General features: G+C 34.7%; 1 protein-coding gene and 1 non-coding gene across 2 annotated transcripts; one reads left to right on the forward strand and one right to left on the reverse strand.

The window, feature by feature from the left end:
• Nucleotides 1-22,277: 22,277 nt before the first annotated feature.
• LOC141698991 (small nucleolar RNA R71) lies at nt 22,278-22,384 on the reverse strand. The gene has a single exon (XR_012565484.1). It is a non-coding gene; the product is annotated as a small nucleolar RNA R71 (small nucleolar RNA).
• Nucleotides 22,385-23,495: 1,111 nt separating this feature from the next.
• LOC141696126 (uncharacterized) lies at nt 23,496-24,578 on the forward strand. The gene is made up of 2 exons (XM_074500312.1): nt 23,496-24,099; nt 24,178-24,578. The coding sequence occupies exons 1-2, from the start codon at nt 23,496-23,498 to the stop codon at nt 24,576-24,578; spliced, it is 1,005 nt and encodes a 334-aa protein (XP_074356413.1).
• Nucleotides 24,579-26,152: the final 1,574 nt, after the last annotated feature.

Genomic DNA, 26,152 nt, shown 5'->3' on the forward strand with positions numbered 1-26,152 from the left:
ACAAAAATATTCTTTAGAGGTCTCGTGCTATATAAAAAATATTTCACTTTTCGCTCCAAAATATATTAATACATCAATTAAAAGAGTTTTTATTCAAAATTTATTAATATTCATGGTTGGAATATTAATATCCAGTTCTATAAACCATTCCATGTGTATTTGATGTAATTTTCTCCCGTTTCGTAAAATCAGCATTTCTTGGAGAAAATTATTTAAAAATACTCAAAAATAATTCCTACCATCCAAATATAATTTATATATTAGGAAATATATATTAAGTATTCATTGAAGTAAAAACTTTAGTCAAAAGATCCATATATTTAATTTCAAGACCAATGATATTTTTACTCGGAAGAAAGGCTGACATAACAGTTTTAATTTTAGATAAATTAAATCCATATGCTAAAATTACTTGAAATTTGGTATGGATAATTTAAATGATATTTTATAAGTATGGTAAAAATTTCGTAACATTTCGAGATTTTTTGTCCGGACACAAAAATCGAGGCATTTGGTCCCACGGTTGACCTAGTTACCATTGATCAAAGTTGGCCAAAATTTGCAGGACATCATTTTATAATATTTAGATATTTATAATATTTTCTATGATATTTATTTTGGAGTTTTTAAGGTGGTCATAATTAATGGTGCTTAATACTTAATTAAGTGATTAAATAATGATTAAAAGAAAAAGAAAAATATAAAATTATATTCATAAATCTGATGAGATTTAAAACTCCATAAACTTGTTTTTATCATATGTCAAGTGGTAAAGAAACACAACTAACACACTTTACTTTCCATGTCATCAATCCATGCCACTTACATCATCCACCATCGATTCTCCTCAAATTTCCGCCATTCATTCCACCTAATTTCTCCTATAAATATACCCCCACCCCAACCCATTTTCTTCAAGCTAAAGAACCACAAAGTTTTTGGGATTTTTTCAAGAAATATCATCTCTTCATTTCTTTCAAATTGTAAACACATACTTCTTCTCAAAAACCTTCTCTCTCTTAGATATATATACATATATACAAGGTTTTTGAAACCCAAGCTTAGCTTCACCAAACCAAGTCCAAGTGAGCTCATCCACTACCACTCTCCGGCCTCCCGAAGGGTTGCCCAAGTTCGACCAAAGTTCCAAAATCCGATCGAACCTCCGACGAATTTTTCCGGCGAACTTTTCTAACATTTTCTCAAAAGTGGTAACTTTTAGCTTCTTATTTAAGTTCTTTTTATTTGAGTTTTGTACTTAACTTCTCTACTTCATCTTAAGCTCTAATACGAGATCTCTTATAAAGAAAGTTCTCAAGCGAAAAGAGAACTAAGATTCGAACTCGGAATTCGAATAAGTACCCGATCTTAAAAAAAAATCATTTCAAAAAGAAGATCTATAAAGAAAAGTACTTAATCTCTAAGGGTGAGATTATATTTGACATAAGTTCACGAGTTAGCCAATTACTCGTACTTTATTTATATGGATCTTGGCTAACAAATATCGTGCACATAAAATATTATGAAGTATCGTATAATCCTTTCTAACATCTTTAGTGTTCCGGGGGATTATAAATCGATCTACAAACACTTCATAATTTGTCAAATATCAAAACGGATTAAGTTCACGAGTTAGCCAATTACTCAAACTTTATTTTGTGTTAGATATAATTGATGATATCAGGACAGAAACTATCAGTAGTACTTATCAGGATTTAATATCAGTATTTACTTAAGAGTGACCTCATCAATACTTATATCAGTACTTGATGATCAACAGTTGATGTCATCAGGATTTGTCACTTCAATAGATATTCGAGGAGAAAAAAAAAGCAGAAATTCAAGGCGGTAAAGGACTTTATCTCAGAAGCAATCATACATGGATATGTAATAGGTTTCCTTATTGTAATAGAATAGGATTCTTTATTGATTGTGTAACCGTGCTCTATATAAAGCACATATTAAGTTTATGCTTTATGTGTTGTGAAACATATTGATATATCTCTCGTATAACCTAGCAGCTCTCAAGGATAATTGTTCATCCTTTGAGAGAGTACTTGTGTAACAGTTTTTATCAGATTAATATAAAAACTGATTAATTCTGTTAAAGCTTTGTCGAATTGATTGAAAAAACTGTATTCACCTCCCTCTAAAGTTGATTACGGACCTAACAATTGGTACCAGAGCTTGCTGTTAATATATAAATAGTTTAAGATGTCAAAATCAATCTTGAATGGCAGACAAGTAAGAATAACAGAATCCACCACCAACCCCAGCCGCACCAGCAAATCAACCTATAAGTCATAATATGAGAATATATGAGGCTATCAAGGTTCTAATTTTGAAGATTCATGAATATCCAATCTGGAAAGTAAAGATTGCCATGTGCTTAGAAGCAACAGATCATGAATATCTAAGCAGGATTTATGATGGTCCTCACAGACCAATGAGGTAGCTGTTGCAGGAGAAGAAGAAAAGATGGTTGATAAGCATAAGAAGGACTACACTCCTGAAGATCTTTCATCCATTATGAAAGATGCAAAAGTAAGACATATTTTTCATAACAGTCTTGATAGTGCTATGTCCAATACGGTTATTGGATGTAAAATAACAAAAGAAATTTGGGATTCTTTAGAAGTAAAGTGTCAAGGAACTACTGCTATCAAGAAGAACAGGAGGACAGTACTTATACAAGAATATGAGCACTTTGACTCAAGAGAAAATAAATCCTTAATTGAGATATATGATAGATTTCAAAACCTGTTGAATGACCAATCTTTGGTCAACAAGGAATATGACATGGAGGACTCAAACTTGAAGTTTCTACTTCACTCCCTAAAAAGTGGAACTTTAAGGTCACATCAATAAGGGATATTTATGAGCTTAATGAAATAACTCTAGATGAGATCTATGACATGTTGAAAACTTATGAACTAGAGATAGAACAAAAAAATAAAAGAAAATGATCAAAGACTAGACCAATTACACTCAAAGGTTAAGAGAAGTCAAAGGAGAAAGCTCGGAGAAAAGGACACTACAAAGGAAAATCTGTGATTGCAAAGTCTGATACTGAGTCATCAAACTCTGATGATGATGCAAATACTGATAGTGAATCAGATTCTGATAATAATCATGACAACAATGAAGATATTGAACAAATTGTTGCTCTATTGGTTAAAAGTTTCAAGAAAATGGTCCACAAGAACTTCAAGAAAAGAAAAAGGTTTTCTAGAAAAGGTTCCAGTTCCTCAAACTCTGACAAAGGAAAGGTGATATAACTGTGATGGACTTGGACATTTTGTAGCTGACTACAGAAAACCAAAAGCTGAAAAGAAACAAGCATTGATCACAAAGAAGAAAAAGTGGGATGATTTATCAGATTCAGAAGAAGATATGAACTATACTGTTGTGCAAGACATGCCTGTACTTTAACAAGACTAAGTCAAATTAACAACCCTAAGTAAGTTGTATTGTAATCTTAGTTTGCATTTTGTATTTGTAACATTTAAAGTCTGTAAAAATGCCAAAGGAGCAGACTGGAGTCTTTTTCTTTAAACAGTATCAAGCCTAAGAATTCTATCTGGAAGAAGATCAAGAAGATCATGTCTCAGAAGAATTACGAAGAAGCTTGGAGTTGAATAAATCTATTTTCGGAAAAATGTTCTAAGTCAAGATCTTTACAAGTCACAGATTTAGTGTTATAGAGAAGTCATTTTAGACCTCCAGAATGACTTATAGAGAACTCAGGAAAGCTACTAGAGAACTCAGAGATATCGATAAGCCAAATTGAAGACATGAAGATTGGAGATATCGACAAGTCATTTCTTCACTAAAGAACTCAGGGTTATCGACAAGTCAAAATTCATTAGAGAACTCTGAGTTATCGATAAGTCAAATTTCACTAGAGAACTCAGAGATATCGACAAGCCAAAATTCACAAGAGAACTCTGAGTTATCGACAAGTCAAATTTGACTAGAGAACTCTGAGTTATCGATAAGTCAATAAGTCACTAGAGAACTCAGAGATATCGATAAGTCAAAGTGAAGATATGAAGATTAGAGATCTTGATAAGCCAAATTCTCTTATAGAGAACTCAGAGACCTCTGCAAGTCAAATCAACTATGGAGCATTAGAGATCTCGATAAGTCACTATACTTATAGAGATGTCAAGATCTCTATATGCCTAACTGGAGATCTCGAGGTAAAATCTCAAAGTATAAATTGCAGACCACTTCAATATCCAAGATTAACAATGAACAAACAATCCAACCAGTTGGATTGACAAGTCTATAAAAAGCAGCTTAAAGAGTGTGCAAGATCAAGGGTGAAGATTAACTGACAAAGGAAGATCAAAGTTAACACAGTATGGAAAGATATGCTAAGCCAGAATTGGAAGATATGCTTTTTCGAAAATGGAAATGATTAGTGACAGTTTACTAAAGTGATATTGTACACTGTGTAAACCAGCAGTTAACTAAAATATAAAGTTAACACTGGTCCTTTGTGAGTTGGTAACAATTAGATCAGGAATTCTTGTATTTCTCTCAAGTAGAAGCTAAGATCTTTATCAACAAAGAGCCTATAAATTTTGTAGAAAAACATTCTTAATTTTAATATAAAATTAAGTAAGTTTTGAAAGATCTATGTTCTTCATAGCTGCATGTTTAATTTTTGTTATAAGACATTTTATTACAAGATTTGATTTACTTTGTTCAAAACCAAAAAAGTTCAAGAAAAGCATAAAAACACTAAAACACATTCACCCCCCCCCCTCTGTGTGTAATTCATTACCTAACAAGTGGTATCAGATAAAAATATGAAAGTAAATAGATTCAAGATCTTGGAAAAATGAATACACGGAAGATTAGTAGCATCAAAATTCCTACCTTTGACAAAGCTAACTACACTCTTTGGAAAAAGAAAATGTTGCTATGTATCAGGATGACCAATCCACTCTATATTCAGATTCTCAAAAATGGGCCCTTCACTCTATGGTTAGAGTTGAGGAATCTACAGATGGTGATATGGTTATTCCAGCTCATTATGCTCCAAAAGACCCTTCTGAGTACTCTGAGCCTAAGAAAGAAAAAGTCTCCCTGGATAGTGGCTTGCAGCTGATATTGATAGAGATACTTGACAATATAATGTACAACAACATTGTCAACTGTGACACTGCCAAGCAGATCTGGGAAAAGATTGAAATACTATGTGAGGGAACTGAGGAAGTTAGATCTAATCAAAGAAGGATACTGATTTCATAATATGAGGGTTTCATGGCCAAGCCAAAAGAATGTGTTTGAAAGGTTCAATAACCTGATAAATGACTTGCAGCTCTATGACAAATACTATGAAGCTGAAGAAGTGAATCTAAAATTTTTGCTTACACTTTCTGATCATTTGTAATAGAAAATTTCTACAATCAGAGAAGGGAGATCTAAGCAGGATAACACTAGAAGTTCTTTATGAAATCTTAAAAATATATGAATTAGAAATGATTCAAAGAAAATCAGTAAGAGCTGGTCAAGGGAATATTGTAGATGGTTCAAGTGCTCTAATTGTCAATGAAAGCCAGATCTCTAATGATGAGCTAAGATCCCAAACTCCAGTTGCCTCCACAAGTGAGCAAAGAACAAATGATTCACAAGAACAAGTCATTCTGAAATTGGAAGAAGATGAGTTCTACACCTTGGATGAAATTGATGAGCTTGATCAGTCAATGGCCTATCTGGCAAGAAAGTTCTCTAATATTAGAGCAAAGAAGCCAAGATTCTTCAAGGTTAAGGGACAATCATTCAACAAAGACAACAGTTGGAAAGGAAAAGGGAAGTACACATTTGATAGCAAAAATGGTTACAAAACTGGATCTGTTGACAGATCAAAGATAAGGTGCTTTAATTATGATGAACTAGGCCATTTTACTACAAAATGCAGGAACCCAAGAAAGCAAAGAAAGATAAAGCTTATCTTGAACTGGAAGCAAAGTATGAAGCTTTTCTGAAGAAACAGAAAAGCAAAGCTTATATTACAGAAGGAACAAGTTGGGATGATTCTGATAATGATGAAGATGAGGAATTTGAAAATTATGCACTAATGGCCTTGGAGCAAGGAGAGTCATCTTCATCAAAAAATTTCAGGTACCAACTCTCACCACCATTGATTTAAGTGTGAGTCAATATAAGGAAACTATAGAGAAGATGGGCATAGAAATGTTTCATATACATAAAAGTATGGTTACTGCTAATGAAGAAGTTAGCAGACTGACAAAGATAAATGAGAAGCTTGAAAGTGAGAAACAAGAAGCTGAATTGTTGTTGGTAGAGCTTGAAGCTGTAAGACAAGAAAATGCATATCTAAAGAACAAGCTCAAGTGTGCAAGTAAAATTGAAGCAGTGCTAAGGGAAAAGCTAGAAAAGAATGAAATTAAATTGAAGTCCTTCAAGAATGCATCTGAGTTAGTTAGACAATACCATGAGAAAAATAAGCCATGTACAAATATTGCTATTGGTCTTGATTATGATGGCTTGAACAGCAAGAAGAAAAAATATAGGTGACAAAGGGAAAGCAACAGAAAATGAAAATGTTCCAACAATCCTGAAAAAGGTTGATTCACCTATGTTCAAGGCATGTGAAGTTAACTTCAGTGAAGATGAGCTGATCATCAAGCAAGAAATTGATGATGAAGACAATGAGAAGAAAGATGCAAAAGCAACTAAATCTTTCAAAGATGAAGAGACGCTCATGGAAGATCAAGATTCCAAGACACCTGTCAAAGAAATCAAAACTGAAGATGCAAGAAAGAAAAAGAAAAATAGGAATGAGAAAATAGGGATAAATAAAAGCCATAATTTTGCTTATATTGCAGATGCTCCAAGAAAGAAATGTAAAAAATAAGGCTCTGTGAATCACCTAACTCACCTTTGTAAAAAGGTTGTTAGCAAGTCAGCTGAAGGAACCTGCACATAGAATGAAGCAGATGTAAATGATCCCTACTCATTCCGTGACAAGTTTGATTGCATCCCTTGCAACTTGAAAGTGATGAAAAGTTGTCACAAACTGAGAGTAGACCTTAAAGAAACAAAAATTGGGTCTACAGCAGATAGGAAAAATGCACAATAGTCATTGAATTCTATTTTATCTGAAACAACTCATTCTACTTCTGCTAAATTAGTTAACAAGAAGAAAGTGCCCAACACTGCTTGAGTTACTAAACTTACTTAAAACTCATTGTGTGCAGGGCCAAATGAAGAAGGTCATATGGATCATAGATAGTGGATGTTCCAGACATATGACAGGTGATAAGGCCCTGCTATCATATTTGAGGAGAAGGATGGCCCCTTAGTGACCTTTGGAGACAACAACAAAGGATTCACAATGGAATATGACAAGATTATTTCTGGAAATATTGTTATTGATGATGTAGCACTGGTAGTGAATCTTCTCAGTGTTAGTCAATTTGCAGACAAAGGTTTTGAAGTTTTATTCAACAGAGAAGAATGCACTTTTATCAGCAAGAAAATTGGTGAAGTTGCTCTGAAGGGAGCAAGAAAAGGAAGCTTGTTTATTGCAGACTTGTACCCAATAAATAAGGATGGTATTTGTTGCGTCTACACCAAGACATCAGAAGAACAAAGCAAGCTATGGCATAAAAGGTTGTCTCACTTGAATTTCAAGGTAATGAACACCTTGGTCAAAAAGGAGTTAGTAAGAGACATGCCTAATCTGGAGTTTTCTCAAGTTGAAGTTTGTGAAGCTTGTCAGAAAGGAAAAATGAAATGATCAAGTCACAAGTCAAAAACTGTGAATTCTATAAGTGCACCATTGCAACTTATTCACATGGATTTGTTTGGATCAGTAAATGTCTTATCAATTTCAAGAAACAAATATGCACTTGTGATGGTTGATGATTTTTCAAGATACACTTGGGTAGATTTCATGCACTCTAAAGATGAAACTCCACACATCATAATTGAGCACATCAAGAAGATAGAAAAATAGGCTGAATATCATAATTGTATAAAAAAATTGAGAAGTGATAATAAAACAAAATTCAGGAATGCAATATTGAGTGAATTCTGCAAAAATAAAGGCATTATTCAAGAATTCTCAGCAGCTAGAACACCTCAACAAAATAGGGTAGTTGAAAGGAAGAACATAACATTAGTTGAAGCTGCTAGAACAATGCTGCAAGATGCCAAGTTGCCAACAAATTTCTGGGAAGAGGTTGTTAACACTGCATGCTACACTCAAAACAGATATCTCATTAACAAGGCTCATGGCAAATTACCTTACTTAATCATGTCTAAGAAAAAGCCTACTGTAAAGCATCTTCATGTGTTTGGAAGTAAGTGTTACATTTTGAAACACAACTCTGAATATGTGGGAAAATTTGACTCAAAAGTTATTGAAGCAATTTTTCTGGGATATTCATTGGAGAGAACTGCCTATAAGGTATATGTGATAGATCAAAAGAAGATTATGGAAAGCACATATGTGATTTTTTATGATGACAAGTGTCCAGGCTTGGAATTCCTTGATAAAATAGAAGCTGAAGCCCTTACATTTGAAAACCTCAATATTGATAGTGATTCTGATGGTGAAGATTAAGTCAATCCACAACAGATGTTGAATGAAGAGTCTACTGAACAGGAAAATCATGGGAATGGAAGCTCATTTTAAACACCTGAATTTGTAGCACAAACCCAGGGGGAGAAAGAGAAGAAGAATCTGGCAGTCATACCAATAATGAAGAAAATGATGAAGGCACAAGTCAACAAACTCATACTAGGAAGTGGGATGGAAGTCACACTAGAGAAACAATTATTGGTGATCCTACTGCTGGTGTGAGGACAAGAAGTGCAACTGCTAATGAGTGCCTACATGCATGCTTTCTGTCTCAAATAGAGCCCAAGAAAACTGAAGAAGCTCTAATGGATCCTGATTGCATATCTGCAATACAAGAGGAGCTTAATCAGTTTGAAAAAAAAACAAAGTTTGGGTGTTAGTTCTTACACCAAATAATAGAAGCATTATTGGAATAAAATGGGTGTTCGGGAACAAGATGGATGAAAATGGTATAGTTACCAGAAACAAGGCAAGCTTGGTTGCAAAAGGCTACTCACAAGAAGAAGTAATTGATTATGATGAAACTTTTGCTCCAGTTGTAAGACTTGAAGCAATAAGGATTTTTCTAGCATTTTTTGCACATTCAAATTTTAAAGTATATCAAATGGATGTCAAGAGTGCCTTCCTGAATGGTGAGTTATAAGAAGAGGTTTATGTGCAACAACCACCTGTCTTTGAAGATCCAGAATTTCTAAATTTTATGTACAAGTTACTCAAGGCTCTATATGGACTAAAGCAGGCACCTAGAGCTTGGTATGATACATTATCAGAATTTCTACTAAAACATGGTTTTACTAGAGGTACTATAGACAAGACTCTCTTCTACAAATAACATGGTGAAGATACGATCCTAGTTCATATCTATGTGGATGATATCATCTTTGGCTCTACAAATGAAAAGTTTTGCCAAAGATTTTCTAAGCTTATGTTAAGTGAATATGAAATGAGTATGATTGGGGTATTAAGTTACTTTCTTGGACTTCAAGTTAGTCAAAGAAGTGATGGAATCTTCATCAGCTAAGCTAAGTATGTCAAAGACTTATTGAAGAAGTTTGGCATGGTTGATTGTTCACCTGCATCCACACCTATGTCCACTGCAACAAAGTTGGATGAAGACAGAAAGGGCAAAAGTGTAGATATTTCAAGCTATAGAGGAATGATTGTATCATTGCTTTACTTAACTGCAAGTAGACCAGACATCATGTTTGCAACATGTCTATGTGCAAGATTTCAAGCCAATCCAAAAGAATCACATTTGATGGCTGTAAAGAGGATTTTCAGATACTTGAAGGGGACTCCAAAATTGGGATTGTGGTATCCTAAGGGAACTGGTTTTGAAGTTGTTGGCTACACAGATACAGATTTTACTTGATGCAGGGTTGACAGAAAGAATACTAGTGGAAGCTGTCAATTTCTTGGACAAAGACTTGTATTCTGGTATAGCAAGAAATAATAATCTGTATCAACTTCTACAGCAGAGGCTGAATACATAGCTGCAGGAAGCTGTTGTGCTCAAGTGCTTTGGATTAGAAATCAGCTAATGGATTATGGTCTAGTGTTATACAAAATTCCTCTCATGTGTGACAATACTAATGCTATATCTATAGTAGATCCAGTTAATCATTCTAGAACAAAGCACATTGATGTAAAGTACCATTTTATTAGAGAACATGCTACTAATGGTACCATTGAGCTCATTTTTGTTCCAACAGAAAAACAATTAGCTGACATTTTTACTAAACCTTTGGATGAAGCAACTTTCACTAGACTTGTAGGTGAAATTGGAATGCTTAATTCTTCATCCTAAGGCAAGAACTCAGCTAATGTGTGGCAGCAGATTAATTTCTAGTAAATCAAAATTAATTTAATTTATTTGGAAATTAACTTAAATATGAATGATAAATATTTCAGAAATCTCTGCATATTTATTTTTCAAAACAAAAATTTAACTTGGAATTTTTTAAAATTCTAAGTAAACTGCTAAGCTGTTAATTTACATCTTTAATATGTAAAATTAACACAAGGCAAACTTAAATTGTTCAAAAGTATATAGAGAACTGAGTTCTCGATAAGTCTAATTGACTTATCGACAAGTCATTTTAAGACTTCTCGAATGATTTCTCGATAAGTCAATTTACCGACTTCTCGAGTGACTTCTCGATAAGCTTTATTATGACTTATCGATAAGTCATTGTAGAGTTCTCTACAAGTGTTAACTTACAGAGTTCTCTACAAGAATTATTTTTAAACTTATCAATAACTCAAAACTGAAATAATTTAATCTGATAAATTATTTTGGTAAAATACTTTTGGAAAAATTATTCTAATTTTATTTTGAATTTATTCAAATAAAATTTGGAATCAAATTCAGTCCATTTTGGACAAACTGGGTTTTTATTTGACATCCAGATAGGATTATATTTAGTTCTCTATAAGAATAAATGAAATGACTTATCAATATATTTTTCATTTCTTAAAATGACTTCTCGATAGACTAATTCCAAACGTCTATTTTTTAGTTCTCGACAAGTCATTTGCTTTTACTGTAAATACCCAGACATCTCGATATATATAGATACTTACAACTTCGAGATCTCAAATGACCTAGCTTTTCAATCCAAAACCGATTTCTCTCTCGTTTTCACTTCTTTCTTACTAATTTCTTTTACCCACTAAACTTCATACTCATATCAATGACAACCTACAATATTGTACCCTTCATCCCCAAGGAGACTAACTTCCTTGCATTTTTGGATGCAAACCAAGCACCTGAGATTTTCCAATGCTTTGTTAAGTTCCTTTTTGAGACCTACTTTGTAGGAGCTCTTACTACTAATCATGTGTTGTATTTGGATGTGTTAGGGGATTTCTGGAACACAACAACAACAAGGACATTTGTGCATGAGAATCAAGCTGCAACCATTGTGATAAACTGCACAATCAAGGGACAAATGTGGAGATTCTTGAGGATGATGTCAATAAGGCTTTGGGCATTCCTACTGATAAGCTGGTGGAGGCTCCAACTCAGGATGAGTTGTATGAATTCATGGACTTCATCAATTATTCTCAAAAGATCAACCTGGCCAGCATGAACAAGAAGCATCTAAGGAGGGAGTGGTCCTTTCTTTTTGACTCAGTAATAAGGGAATTCACCTGCAGGAAGTCAGGGTTTGACAACATATCCAGTGTTGTCCAGAAGCTGGTTTACTCAATGGCCACCAACAAACAGATTAATGTAGGACACTTCATACTGGAGGAATTGAACACTAGGCTAACAATGCCATTGGAATCAAGAGGTAAGGAGATTTTTCTACCTAGATTTATTATGTCAGCTTTAAACTATAAAGTTAATGACATACATATGCTAGAAGGAGTAAATAGGTCATTAATTAACAACCGTAAGCAAGTATCTAAAATTATATTTGGATCACTTCTTACTAAGAATAAGGTTCCAGTAAGTCTTAAGTTAACACCTTTCATGATTGAAAGATTTAAGACTTACCCCTATTCTATGCCAGACATGAGAACTAGTGCAAGTCAACTTAGTGCAACAATGGTTCCTGATCATGTGGAAGCACAAACACAGGCACTCCCACAGGAACCTACCCATGTTGAGCCTATTCCTTCAAAACCTTTAGAAGCTAGGAAACCGACCACCTCATCTTCTCAAAATGATGAGGTGAGTAAAGAGAAGAGAAATGGGGTAACCTTAACAGTTATCCATGAGAGTGGTGAGGAACAAACAGAGGCTGAGTCACCATTGGTCAAAAGATCAAAGAAGAGTAAGAAATCTGAGCTGACCACTCAAGCCACCTTTGCATCCTCTCAAAAAGATGCAGTTGTAAATATTAGGATTAAACAGACTCTAGATACATCCTCTCAACAGGGTGTGTCTATTGAAAAGAGCATTCACCCAAATGCATCCTGTATAGAGTCTGCACAGCCCGCACTTGAAAACCCAAGTGTATGGTAGAAGAAATTAAGGATGGAACACACAGTGAGGGCACATCTTTTGAAGCTCCCTCATCCATTCAGGGGCAGCTGCCAACACTCACTACTGAGCAACAACTTCTAATCTCACAAATTTCTTCTCTACCGAAAGCACTTGAATCCAATTCTCAAGTGCAAACTAACTCAAGTGACTTAGTTCAAGCAACCTTGCTCACCACCCAGACACTACATTCAGATGTTGAGAGGCTACTAGCTGGGGTAGACCTTGATGACACCATCAAAACCATGGGGGATTCATCAATATTTACTGAAGACCCCATGGAGATACTAAATTCACCTTCATGTGCAAATCAGTCTTCACAGACTGTAAGGTTTAAGGGTAGTACCCCTGAGGGTGAGATATCTAAATCCTCTCCAATTCAATTGGTGGTTCCTCATGTAGGGACAACTCCCCTGAAAACCCTAGCATAAATTGCATTAGCAGTTGATGCTAGGAGTACAATTTCCAATGATCCTGCTATGGGGGAGGCAAGTTTATCACATTCAAGTGACAATGCTTTACAATAAGCATAAGGGTTTGAGACTGGTGAACATGACAGTAACCCAGTCAAATCCCCTCCAATTCAATTGGAGGTTCCCACTTTATGTGAGCAACAACAACTTGTCAAAACCACATAGCAATTTGTGAGTAAAACTGTGACTTCAGTCACAGGTCGTTCTGATTCACAACCTTCCGCATCTCAATCACACCTCATCTCCCCGTGGCTCCAAGACACTGAAAATCAACCCTCTACAATTGAAGATCTTAGAGTTGATCAACTTAGAGGCCTTGCTCAAATCTCACAACAGCTGCTCACATCCAACATGTCAAATCAGGACTACCAAGCTATCATGCTTTCCTACCAGGATGATGTTGAAGATAATCAAGAAAAAATTGTTGATGAAGCTGGTCAGGATGCTAACTGTGGTGCTTGGTTGGACAAGGAATTCACAATTGAGATGGATGCTGTGCAAGCTAAATTCAGGAGGAATACATTACAATTCTAGGAAGCAATGCCAGATCTCTAACTCCAAAAGAGGTGTATGATACCATCAATGAGGTCTACAAAGCTCAAATCAAGGCTTTCCACAACTTTGGAAAAGCACTACAAATCATATTGAATGGACATCAAGACAAAGTCATGAAGATTGTCATGGAAAATATGGACCAAATCATCCCCTCTCAAACTGAGATAAAAAACCCATTCAAAATTGAAGGGTTTTTTAGCACATAAACGCAACGAAAACGTAAATTTAAAATCTTAAAAAAAAATGAAACCCTCCGCAGGATCCATGCGAAAAATAATATTTAATTCGTAGTTCAGTATGTTTATCTTAAGAAGCTTTACGTTAATGGAAAGATGGAGGTCTTTAATAGCGATCCAAGAACGATGAACGGAAATCCCTAGCAGCTGCTCCTCAAGTGTGAAACACTCCACTGGTATCCACCAAGAGTACAATGTGATGGAGGAGGAAGAGGTTGAGAGAATTAGTTGCCTCCCTCTTGTTCTACTTTAGAATTAGAGTTAATTATTTAGGTTGAGGCAAATAGGGTTTATAATAGTATATTTATAGGCTAAATTTTCAGCTGAAAATTTTCCATAAAATATTATTATTATTAACCCTTTAATTGATTATTCTTATTAACCAATTAACTAATAATTAAAACACCTTTTAATCATTAATCCCTTTTCTAAATACTTTAGAAAAATAATTCTCTCACTTGATTTAATTTCCAAAATTAAATTCTTAATTAATAATATTAAGAATTAATTAAATCTCATTTAATCAATTATTAAATCTGCTAATTAATTATTTATTTCACAAATAAATAATTACCAACCATTATTAATTAATTCCTCCACCATTAAATCATTCTCTTTTATGGTGTGACCCTGTAGGTTCAATATTAAGCCGGTAGTAGAAATAAATAATAATAAAACTATTTTATCATTATTTATATAAATTCTCTAATTCATTAAATACGATTAATTAATAAATTAATCATATTTATTCTACATCGTGAGCGATACTTCTCAGCATATCGCGACTATCCGGATAATACGAATTCACTACTTAGAATACCAAGAACCTATTCAGTGAGTAGTTACCGTGCAATCAATTCCTTATACCCTGCAATGTCATGATTAAATACAAGGCATGGAACTTGTGTCAAGCCTATCTTATTTAATCATTTGCTTTCCCATTCACTATGCTTAGTTCTATTTAACGTAAATTATAAACTCTTTTCTAATTCCATTCACTCTGGCCAGAGATTCCTGAACTAGCATAAGTGGATCAAAATTGAACATTCTCTTCCTTCACTGGAAGGGGTAGATCCTTTATTGATCATACACTATCTTCGTGTACAAATTTCTATACCCAGTAGAGCCCTTATAATTGTCCCTGGAGACTAAGAACTAAACCAAAGCATAGTTCAGTGTACACAAGATGACTATGATGACCTCAAGTCTAAGGATACTTGTACAACTATCACTATGTGAACAACTGCTGACCCGTGAGTGAACTCCATCAGTTGTTCAGCTGTGTGAGTCATGTTCAGTGAACTTATTCTATAATAAGCACCTACATACTAGCTATAGTGTCACCACATAAATGTCTATGAGAACATACATCCTTCATAATGAAGCAAGCATAGTATGTACCGATCTTTGCGGATTACTAATTACCAGTTAGTAATCCTACGACCAGGAAATATTTAAGTTTAGAGTTATCATCTTTTAGGTCTCATTATTATGATCTCATCATAATCCATAAAAAGCTTTACTCTAAACTATGGTATATCTTATTTAAACACTTAAATAGATAAAGCCCGCAATAAAACCAAAACAAGTCTTTTATTAATATCAATGAAATCAAAACAGATTTTATAAAAGTTATTCCTAAATCATCATACAGGATTGGACTTAGGACACATCTCTTTCAAAAATCTTCTTAGAACAAATGTCAAGGTATGATCTCAGTGGGATTGATAAGAGTGTAAATCAGCTTAAAGAATCCTTTATAGCCTTGTACAAGGTAGTTCAAGATCACATCACTAAATCCAATGACACAAGGTGGAAGTTGGATCAAATGCACACTGCAAGATACACTTCTTCACCTCTAGTCATGGATGAAATTCAGAAAGTTGTGCAAGCTACATTTGGACCATCTACTGCTCTCTCTACTACAAGATCCTCTCCACAAGACCTTCAAGACCTCAAGACACAGGTAGCTTCTCTGGAATCCTCCAATGCATCTCTCAATGCTCAAATTCAGGATTTGACTTTTATGGTCAAGAGTCAACAGACAAACATCAAGACCCTGGTGGACTCTCACAAGCATCTTCAAATGCAAAACTCTTTTGCTTTGGGAGCCATCATGGGGAAGCTCAACATCCCTCTACCATCACTTCCTGAACATATAAGGCCTGAAATTCCTACTCACCTTGTAATTCCTGCCAACAAGACTAAGGGGGAGATAGAGGCTAGGCTAGCAAAATCAAGATCATCTACTCAACATGTCCAAGGTGCTGAAAAGAGCTTAAGTCAAGAAGTAGATATTGATATTGAGAGGCTCCTTAGGGCTACTGAAGGACCAAGTTTGAGCATGGAATTTGATGAATTTCTCAATGCTCTAAAGGCTTCTCTCAACAATAATCTCTTCACCTACAAAAAGGCCTTAGACTAGACAATAAATCCATTAAGGGTGATTTTGGTAACTAAAGATAATTTCCAGGAGAAGAGGATAGTGGTCAACATAAATGACTCTGGGGTAGATAGATGTATGCAGGTGTCCATTAATTATCTTATCTCAAGGAGGGCATCTGAGTTGGATATTCTGATAAACAAAGTCAGAGTTGTGATCCATGAAGACACTTAACTGCTAGCTGAACTGAAAAATGCTCAAACGACTGCTTTTCCAGAAGCATACCTATAACCAAGGCAAGGGAATAATATACATCTGTCCTACCACCAAACACTTCAAACACTTCCAAATCCCTAAACAATGTGTCATGGCCAACAAGAAGCTAATCATGACTCTGGAAATTACCTTAAAGGTAAAGAAGAATAAGACTTTTGAAGATGAAGAGATGATTAAGCTGTTGGGGAGATATCTAAGGGATGCTGAAGCCAACTTTCCTAAAACTCAAATCAACAAGGATAATTTGGATGATGATGAGCAGAAGAAAGATGATCAAAAACCTTCTGGCTCAAATCCAAGTCAATCTAGTAGGGCAGCTGGAAGCAAGGGTGGAGAAAAGAAGAATGATGAGAAGAAGAGAGGGAGTGAGAGGAGAAGCAAAAAGAATCATGATAGCTCAGAACCACAACAAAGCCTAAAAATCCAAACAAAAGAAGCTCAACCTTTAGCTCAACCTTCAAAGTCAACAACCTTAATCATCAAACCTTCTCTGACCTCGAAGCCAAAGTTTATGTACAAACAAACTGCAAACACCTTTCTTAAAACACCAATCACTTCAAACCAAACATGTCTCAAGAAAATCTTACCTTACCTTTAGACAAGCCTTCACTCAAAATCAATTTCAAGTCTGTTGGGAAGAAACCTATAAAAGTCAAGCCTACAGAAAAAGTATAATCACTGAAAGGGCTCTCTGGAATTGTTTCAAGCAAAATGACTTTCTATCCTTGAATTGGTGCATCTCAGATGAAGATTATTTTCAAAAACTAGCTAAGGAAATAGTTAGAGTCTGGGTTGTATCTTTAAAGGAAGTCAGAATTTATTATGCAGATGGGTCCTTCACTTTCCTTGGCTGTGCTTTAATGGATTCTCTCTCTCCCATAAAAATCACGAGAGTAATAAGTTTACTAAAAGATAAGGATACTGCTATAATGGCATGTAGATCAGTTTTGGCTGAGTGGTTGACTGAAAGGGAAGAAAGAATAAAAAGAAATGAGGCTGAATATGAGGAAAGAAAAAGAAAGTATGATGAAGAGATTGAAATGTTCATGAAAAGATCAGAAGAACTCAAGGCTAAAGGAATGAGCAAAATTTCAAAAGATGGAAAGTTTCTAAACATCAAAGCTGGAAAATTCTCAAGATTTAGAATTGATTTACTAGACAATGGTTACCAAAGGCAGATAATATCAAACTAGTAGAAGCTCTAAGTGGGACACCTATTGTAGAAGAACTTGAAATTCTTGTTTTCTTAAAGGATCTCATTAGGGAAGAAACAGAAGAAAAAATAGTTTTTACCTGATGCTTGTAACCATTTAGACTTTGTAAATCTTCTAATGTACAATTGCTATAATTTTGTTAATTTTTATATTAGTCTTATTTTCCATTTTTAAACTTGGGGTTAGTCTTATTAACAGGCATGAATTTGTGTTAAGCAATCTTCTCACAAATTGGGGGAGATTATTGCGCAAGACATGCCTGTACTTTAACAAGACTAAGTCAAATTAACAACCCTAAGTAAGTTGTATTATAATCTTAGGATGCATTTTGTACTTGTAACATTTAAATTCTGTAAAAATGCCAAAAGAGCAGACTGGAGTCTTTTTCTTTAAATAATATCAAGCCTAAGAATTCTATCTGGAAGAAGATCAAGAAGATCATGCCTCAGAAGAATTATGAAGAAGCTTGGAGTTGAATAAATCTATTTTTAGAAAAATGTTTTAAGTCAAGATCTCTACAAGTCACAGATTTAGTGTTATAGAGAAGTCATTTGAGAAGTCCAGAATGACTTATAGAGAACTCAGGAAAGCTACTAGAGAACTCAGAGATATCGACAAGTCAAATTGAATACATGAAGATTGGAGATATCGACAAGTCATTTCTTCACTAAAGAACTCAGAGTTATCGACAAGTCAAAATTCATTAGAGAACTCTGTCGATAAGTCAAATTTCACTAGAGAACTCAGACATATCGACAAGCTAAAATTCACTAAAGACTCTGAGTTATCGACAAGTTAAATTTGACTAGAGAACTCTGAGTTATCGATAAGTCAATAAGTCAATAGAGAACTCAGAGATATCGATAAGTCAAAGTGAAGAAATGAAGATTAGAGATCTCGATAAGCCAAATTTTCTTATAGAGAACTCAGAGACCTCTACAAGTCAAATCAACTATGGAGCATTAGAGATCTCGATAAGTTATCTCTATATGCTTAACTGGAGATCTCGAGGTAAAATCTCAAAGTACAAATTGCAGACCAGTTCAATATCAAAGATTAACAATCAACAAACAATCCAACCAGTTGGATTGACAAGTCTACAAAAAACAGCTTGAAGAGTGTGCAAGATCAAGGGTGAAGATTAACTGAAAAAGAAAGATCAAAGTTAACACAGTATGGAAAGATATGCTAAGCTAGAAATGGAAGATATACTTTTCCAGAAAATGGAAATAATTAGTGATAGTTTACTAAAGTGAATAGCATCTCTTATTGTACACTGTGTAATCCAGCAGTCAACTAAAATATAAAGTTAACACTGGTCCTTTGTTAGTTGGTAACAATTAGATCACGAATTCTTTTATTTCTCTTAAGTAGAAACTAAGCTCTTTATTAACAAAGAGCCTAGAAATTTTGTAGCAAAATATTCTTAATTTTAATATAAAATTAAGTGAGTTTTAAAAGATCTATGTTTTTCATAGCTGCATGTTTAATTTCTGTTATAACATATTTTACTACAAGATTTGATTTACTTTGTTCAAAACCAAAACAGTTTAAGAAAAGCATAAAAACACTAAAACACATTCACCCCCGTGTGTAATTCATTACCTAACATATACATTCATTGCAAATGCTGAAATTGAGGCTGAGACTTTTGAGTTAAAGGTACCTCAAACCACACTTGCTTTTGATACTGATAATATATGTGAATTAAGACTGTTTTTTATATCTCTGCATGTTAGTTTTAGGGAACAAACTTTAGAAAATAACAGAATTAAGAGTGAAAACTCTGAGTTAAGGAAAATGAATGATCATCTAGAAATTGAGTTACTTTCCATTCTAGAAATTCAAAAAGAAAGAGATAATGTTATTTATGTTAAAGAAAAATTATTAGAAAAACATGCTTATCTGGAAAAGGAGTTAGCTAAAGAAAGAGAAATAATTAAGCTTTGGACTAACTCAGGAAATCTTAGAAAATGGCTATTGGGGATCAGAATTAGGATATGTAAATAGATCGAATTCTGATAAAAATAATGGAAAAGAAACTGAGAAAACTAAACCAGTAAACACTGAAACAAAGGGTAAACTGAACAAGGTTTAGTTAAAACCCATTAAGTTTAACTCAAGTGCTGATACTGTTAAGTCAGTTTATGAGGTTGGTTCAACCTCAGCACCTAAGTCAAACTTAAATACTGATAAGAGTGAACAGGTTGACACAAAATTAGTAAATATTGGTTAAATGACTCAGAAACAGCTTAAGCAAAAGCTGAAGGAAGTACACATGAAAGACAAGGAGAAAAGACTTAGGAAAAACAGAAATGGTAAAGTAGGTGTTAATAAGAACGGTAATTACGTGCCTGAATTGTGGTAGCACTAATCATCTTGATAATTCTTACAGGAAGAATAAAGTCATAAATATTGTTCCTTCTAAATCAGAGTTTAGGAATAGAACAGTTAGATATAAACTACGGAACCCTTATTTTCATTGTGGTAGTGTTTGACACTCTATTTATACATGTAAAGAGTATCACAGTTTGTACTTTAGTTATTATTGATAGAGTATATTTATATATATATTTTTTATATGATTTTATTCTCATATTAATTCTATTTTGCATTAATTTGGATATTTATTTAATAGGTTATGATATTTTATTGTAGGTTACAATGAAATTCTAGACTTGGAAGTATTTGGAGCAAAAAGTCCTATTTTAAAGTGAAAATAGAAGAAAATTCGTATTATATGTCTACACGGGTTGCAAATACTGTTTAGGCCGTATCTAGAGATCTAGAAGTCCGATTTTGATGATCTTACAGTCCACGCGAAGCCCACATAATTTTATTTAATTCAGAGATGGTCCAGTAAGGAGAATCCAGCGGGAGCAGCCCAGAAACTGGGAAAAATAGAGACCTGCGAATTTTTATAAAAGAATCCTATTCGGTTTAGAAGTGTCTCTTGTAATTTGATTAGAATAAGAAAATAATTTCATTATTAGATAGAACATCAGATTTTATTATTAGGGAGTTAGTGTTTATTATTATTAGCTGTGAAAACAGAGATACATACGTGCTTTTATTGGGAGCTAGGGTTTGATTCATCTTTTTCATAGCTTTCTTTATATTGGATACTTATTCTTCAATAATATAAGGTTGAGGTACTTCTTTATATTTTTTTTTATTTTAGTATATGTTTTATATGGCTTTCTTAATTGTTTTCCTTGTTTTTATTCCTAACATGAGTGAGTAGTCGTAATCTAGGGCGCGGGGGAAAACAATGTTTACACCATTATAATGGCTTGATTTTCACCGCATTTTGACTGGTTTAAGTGATTCTAATTGTTATGTTTTAATGCTTAGTTTGTGTAATTTGGCCAATATCATAGATTAATTATATGAAATAATGGTACTAGATCGAGAGATAGTGTACTAATTAGAGGCACACATACGATTAGCCGAATGAATGTGAATGCGAGAGTATCATTGAATTTCTGAGAGCATTGATACTCGAGAGCGATCAACATATATTCTAATTACTTGATTAATTAAATTACTAAAAGTTATTATTGTGCAATCATGTTCCAAGAGTGTTAATACTTGAGAGAGATTGACAGACTCTAGTTGTGTGACCACTTTAGTCGCTTTATCTTAGGAACCAGTTTGGTGTAAGCATGGTAAACTCGATTGCCCTAGAATTTTAGTTAATTGATCCTCAAAACATAGTGCATTATTTAGTTATAGAAAATTCCCAACAATTGTTGTCACTGTAGGAACAATTTATAATAATTAGATTAAAATTCTTGAGACTTGTCTCCTTGTGAATTCGACCCGTACTTGCTAATTTCTACTAACAACAGACACCGTGCACTTGCGGTATATATAAAATAACACATTAAGTTTTTGGTGCCGCTACCGGGGAGACGCCTAGTTTATATATATTTTAGTTTGATTGTTTTAGATTGTTTTCTTTGTTTCATTGGAGGTTTACTTCCAATTGAGGCATATTTCACTGCTTTTTCTTGTTTTAGTTGTTGATGCCCAGGTCCAAAAAAGAAGCAGAAGTAACTCCTATTAGTCCGGATTCTTGGATTACTTGTCAGCAATACATAGATCGAGTAAAGAAAGAAAGGCAGCAAAATCTCGGTGATTCAAAGATCATAATGGCAGAACTTCCTACTAAATATTTGAAGAACTATTCACAACCCTCTCCCAGTGGTGTGTCTACTGGCCTTACTATGCCAAATATTGAAGCAACAAATTTTAAGATCAAACCTGCGTTGCTCACTATGATCCAGCAGAATCAGTTTGCTGGTCTTCCCTTTGAAGACCCAACACTTCATCTGCAAAGATTTCAATAACTCTGCTCTACCATCAAACATCGGGGTGTCATTGCAGACCAACTGAAAGTCATGTTGTTTGGGTTTTCTCTTCGTGATAAAGCTCAAAAATGGTTGAATGATATCAATATAACTGAGTGGAATGAAATTGCTCAAGCTTTCTTAACTGAGTATTTCCCTTATAACAGAACCGATGATTTGATCGATAAGATGATGGGTTTCAAATAAGAATATGGAGAGTCTTTTAAAGATGTTTGGGAGAGATTCAAAGATCTTCAACGTGCATGCCCTCATCATGATCTTAAGAAGTGGTTTCTGATTAAACGCTTCTACAATGGTCTTGACCCTGAAACAAAGGGTACTATTGATAATGCTGCAGGTGGTGTTTTTCTAGACAAGGGAGTTCATGATGCGTACGCTTTTCTTGCAAATTTGGCTGCAAATCACTTCAATAACCCAAGAGCACCTAAGAAGGGAGGTAAACTTGAAGTGGAGGCATATTCTCTCTTATCATCTCAACTCGCTTCATTAACTCAAGAAATTCATTCATTGAAGACTTCACAATCATCTGCTCCTCCTATGAGTATTAATGCATTGTCATCCATGGCTCCTATGACTAATCCTATATGTGAAGTGTGTGGTGTTCAAGGCCACTTCGGTAATGAATGCTCGTACAATGTTCAAAACTCACAAAATTTTCCAATGGAACAAGCAAATGTTTTTCAGCAAAGGCAGCAGTACAATCCTTACTCCAACACTTACAATCCTGGTTGGAGAGATCATCCAAATTTTTCATATAGGAACAATAATGCTCACAATCCATCTGTTCCTAATCAACAGCAACAATATCAATAATCATATCAATATACTAATCAGCAGCAATATAGGCCTTCTCAAGGACCTCAAAATTCCCCTAGATTTCAGAAGCCCTCTCAAACTTATGCTCCTCAAGCTGCACAACCTGATCAATCAAGTAATATGATGAAGATATTGCTGCAAGTGCAAAGGAACCAAGAAGACAACATGAGGTAGATCAAAGAGTTGAGAACTCATAGCAAGATGTTGGAAACTCAGATTGCACAAAGGGCTAGTTCTTCCGCAACAAGGAAGCCTGGCTCTTTACCATCACAACCAACTCATACAAAAGAGAATGTGAATTCCATTGCTCTTAGGAGTGGTTTTACCTATGATGGTCCTTCAAAGCCTACTGTTGATGTGACTGATGAGAAATAGAATAAAACCGACAAAGATGACAAAGTGGATGATGTTGATGAAACAAATAAGGGTGGAACTGAAGGAAGCAAGGAAGCTAATAATGAGAAGATTATAAATGCTCCTCCGCCATTTATGCCTAAGTTGCGGTTTCCTAGCAGGATGAACAGAACTAAGGTAGATCAATAACTTGGTAAGTTCATGACACTTGTCAAAAATCTTGAGGTAACTGTTCCTTTCACTGATTTAATTTCTCAAGTTCCATCATATGCAAAGTTTTTAAAGGATATTTTGACAAAGAAATTATCTTTTGGTGAGGTCGAGACAATAGCTTTTACTGAAGAGTGTAGTGCTATTTTACAAAATAAGTCTCCACCTAAACTTAAAAATCCTGGAAGTTTTTCAATTCCTTGTCATTTAGGTGCATTATTTATTGACAACGCTTTATGTGACTTAGGTGCTAGCGTCTCTGTCATGCCTCTCTCGATTTTTCAAAAATTAAATATGGGAGAGTTGAAATACACACAAATGACACTGCAAATGGCGGACCGTTCTATAAAATATCCTTTGGGTATTTTAGAGGATGTGCCTGTCAGGGTTGGAAAATTTTATATTCCTGTAGACTTTGTAGTGTTGGATATGGAAGAGGATAGCCAAATCCCCATAATCTTGGGAAGGCCATTCCTCTGTACTACAGGTGCTGTTATTGATGTTAAAAGTGGGACTCTAACTTTGAGTGTTGGTGATGATAACATTACTTTTACTCTAGCCTTTGCTCTTAAGTCCCCTTTGCTTGAGAATACTTGTTGCGGGATTGATGTTATTGATGAAATTATTCATGATGAGCTACCATAAATTTTGTTGAATGATGTGTTGGAAGCAGTTCTTATTCTTGAAGCTTCTGAAGGGGAAGGACATTCTGAAGTTGACTCGTTGATTCTTGAGTTGGATGGTAAGGCTGATTTAAGCCAAGGTTGTGATGTAACAAACACTATTACTTCTTGTGATAAACCTCAGGTAAAGAAATTAGAGTTAAAGCCTTTGCCATCTAATCTCAAGTATGTGTTTCTTGATGATAATGAGTCTTTTCCTGTGATTTTCAGTTCTGATCTTGACGATGGTCAAATCTCTAAGCTTCTTACTGTGTTGCGTATGCATAGAAAATCGATTGGATATAGTATCGATGATCTTAAAGGGATTAGCCCAGACTTTTGCATGCGTAGAATTCATCTAGATGAGGATCATAAGCCTTGCATACAGGGTCAACGCCGCTTAAACACCTAACATGCAAGAGGTTGTTAAAAGGAAGTTTTAAAACTTCTTGATGTAGACATTATTTACCCAATTTCTGACTCAAAATGGGTAAGCCTAGTTCAAGTAGTTCCTAAAAAAGGAGGAACCACAGTGGTTAAAAACGATAAAGATGAATTAATTCCCATTAGAGTTGTCACTGATTGGCGTATATGTATTGATTATCGTAGATTAAACACTGCCACTAAAAAAGATCACTACCCTCTTCCATTCATTGATCAAATGTTAAAAAGACTTGCAAAGCATAAATTCTTTTGTTATTTGGATGGGTACTCAGGGTTCTTTCAGATCCCTATACACCTTGATGAATACTACATTCACATGTCCATACGGTACCTTCGCATATCGAAGAGTGCCATTCAGACTATGCAACGCCCCTGCTACTTTTCAGCGTTGCATGACAACCATTTTTTTTCTGATTTCATTGAGTCTATTATGAAAGTATTTATGGATAATTTCAGTGTTATGGTTCTAATTTTGATGTATGTCTGCATAATCTTTTTAAAGTGCTTAAGCGTTGTGAAGAGGTAAATCTAGTTTTGAATTGGGAAAAGTGCCACTTCATGGTCAATGAAGGGGTGGTACTTGGTCATCTTATATATGAACGTGGCATCCAAGTTGATAAAGCAAAAATTGAGGTGATTGAGAAACTTCCTCCTCTTGTTAATGTCAAGGGAGTTAGGAGTTTCTTAGGTCATGCGGGATTTTACTGACGTTTTATAAAAGATTTTTCAAAAATTGCAAAACCTCTCACTCAATTGTTTCTTAAGGATGCCACATTTGAGTTTAGTGACGCTTGTCTAGAATCTTTCTACATGATAAAGAATGCTTTGGTCAGTGCACCCATCATACAACCCCCAGATTGGAATATTCCATTCAAAATCATGTGTGATGCAAGTGATTATGCTGTTAGAGCAGTTCTCGATCAGAGGAAAGACAAGGTATTGCACGCAATCTACTATGCAAGTAAAACCTTGGATGAAGCTCAGGTGAACTATGCTACTATAGAGAAGGAGCTTTTAGCTGTTTTCTATGCTCTTGACAAGTTTCGAACATGTCTCATTGGTTCCAAAGTCATTGTTCATACAAATCATTCTACTCTTAAATATTTGTTGGCCAAGAAGGAAGCAAAACCGAGGCTTATTCGATGGATTCTGTTACTCCAAGAATTTGACTTGGAAATTAAGGACAAGAAATGTGCTGAGAACGTGGTTACAGATCATCTCTCATGGTTGCGTTTCAAATCGGATATTGTATCAGACACTCCTATTGACGATTCTTTTCCAGATGATCACTTATTTGCGGTTGCTACTCAAACTCCTTGGTATGCAGACTTTGCAAATTTCTGTGTTAGTGGATCTGACCCTCAAGGATTGACCTATCAACAGCGAAAACGGTTCTATCATGATGTTAAACAATATTTTTGGGATGACCCTTTCTTGTATCGAAAGTGCGTTGATGGTATTTTTCGTAAATGTATTCTCGACTTTGAAGTAAATGACATTCTTCGGCATTGTCATTCTCTAGCATGTGAAGGACACCATGGT

This window comes from Apium graveolens, chromosome 11 (genome assembly GCF_009905375.1).
Source record: "Apium graveolens cultivar Ventura chromosome 11, ASM990537v1, whole genome shotgun sequence".
NCBI classification, from domain to species: Eukaryota; Viridiplantae; Streptophyta; class Magnoliopsida; order Apiales; family Apiaceae; genus Apium; species Apium graveolens.

Excerpts from the sequence above, each read along its gene's own strand:
- LOC141696126 (XM_074500312.1), top strand. The coding sequence starts at position 23,496 with ATGACACTTGTCAAAAATCTTGAGGTAACTGTTCCTTTCACTGATTTA. Across the intron at positions 24,100-24,177 it reads CCCTTTGCTTGAGAATACTT|TTCTTATTCTTGAAGCTTCT; the intron begins GTTGCGGGATTG and ends TGTTGGAAGCAG.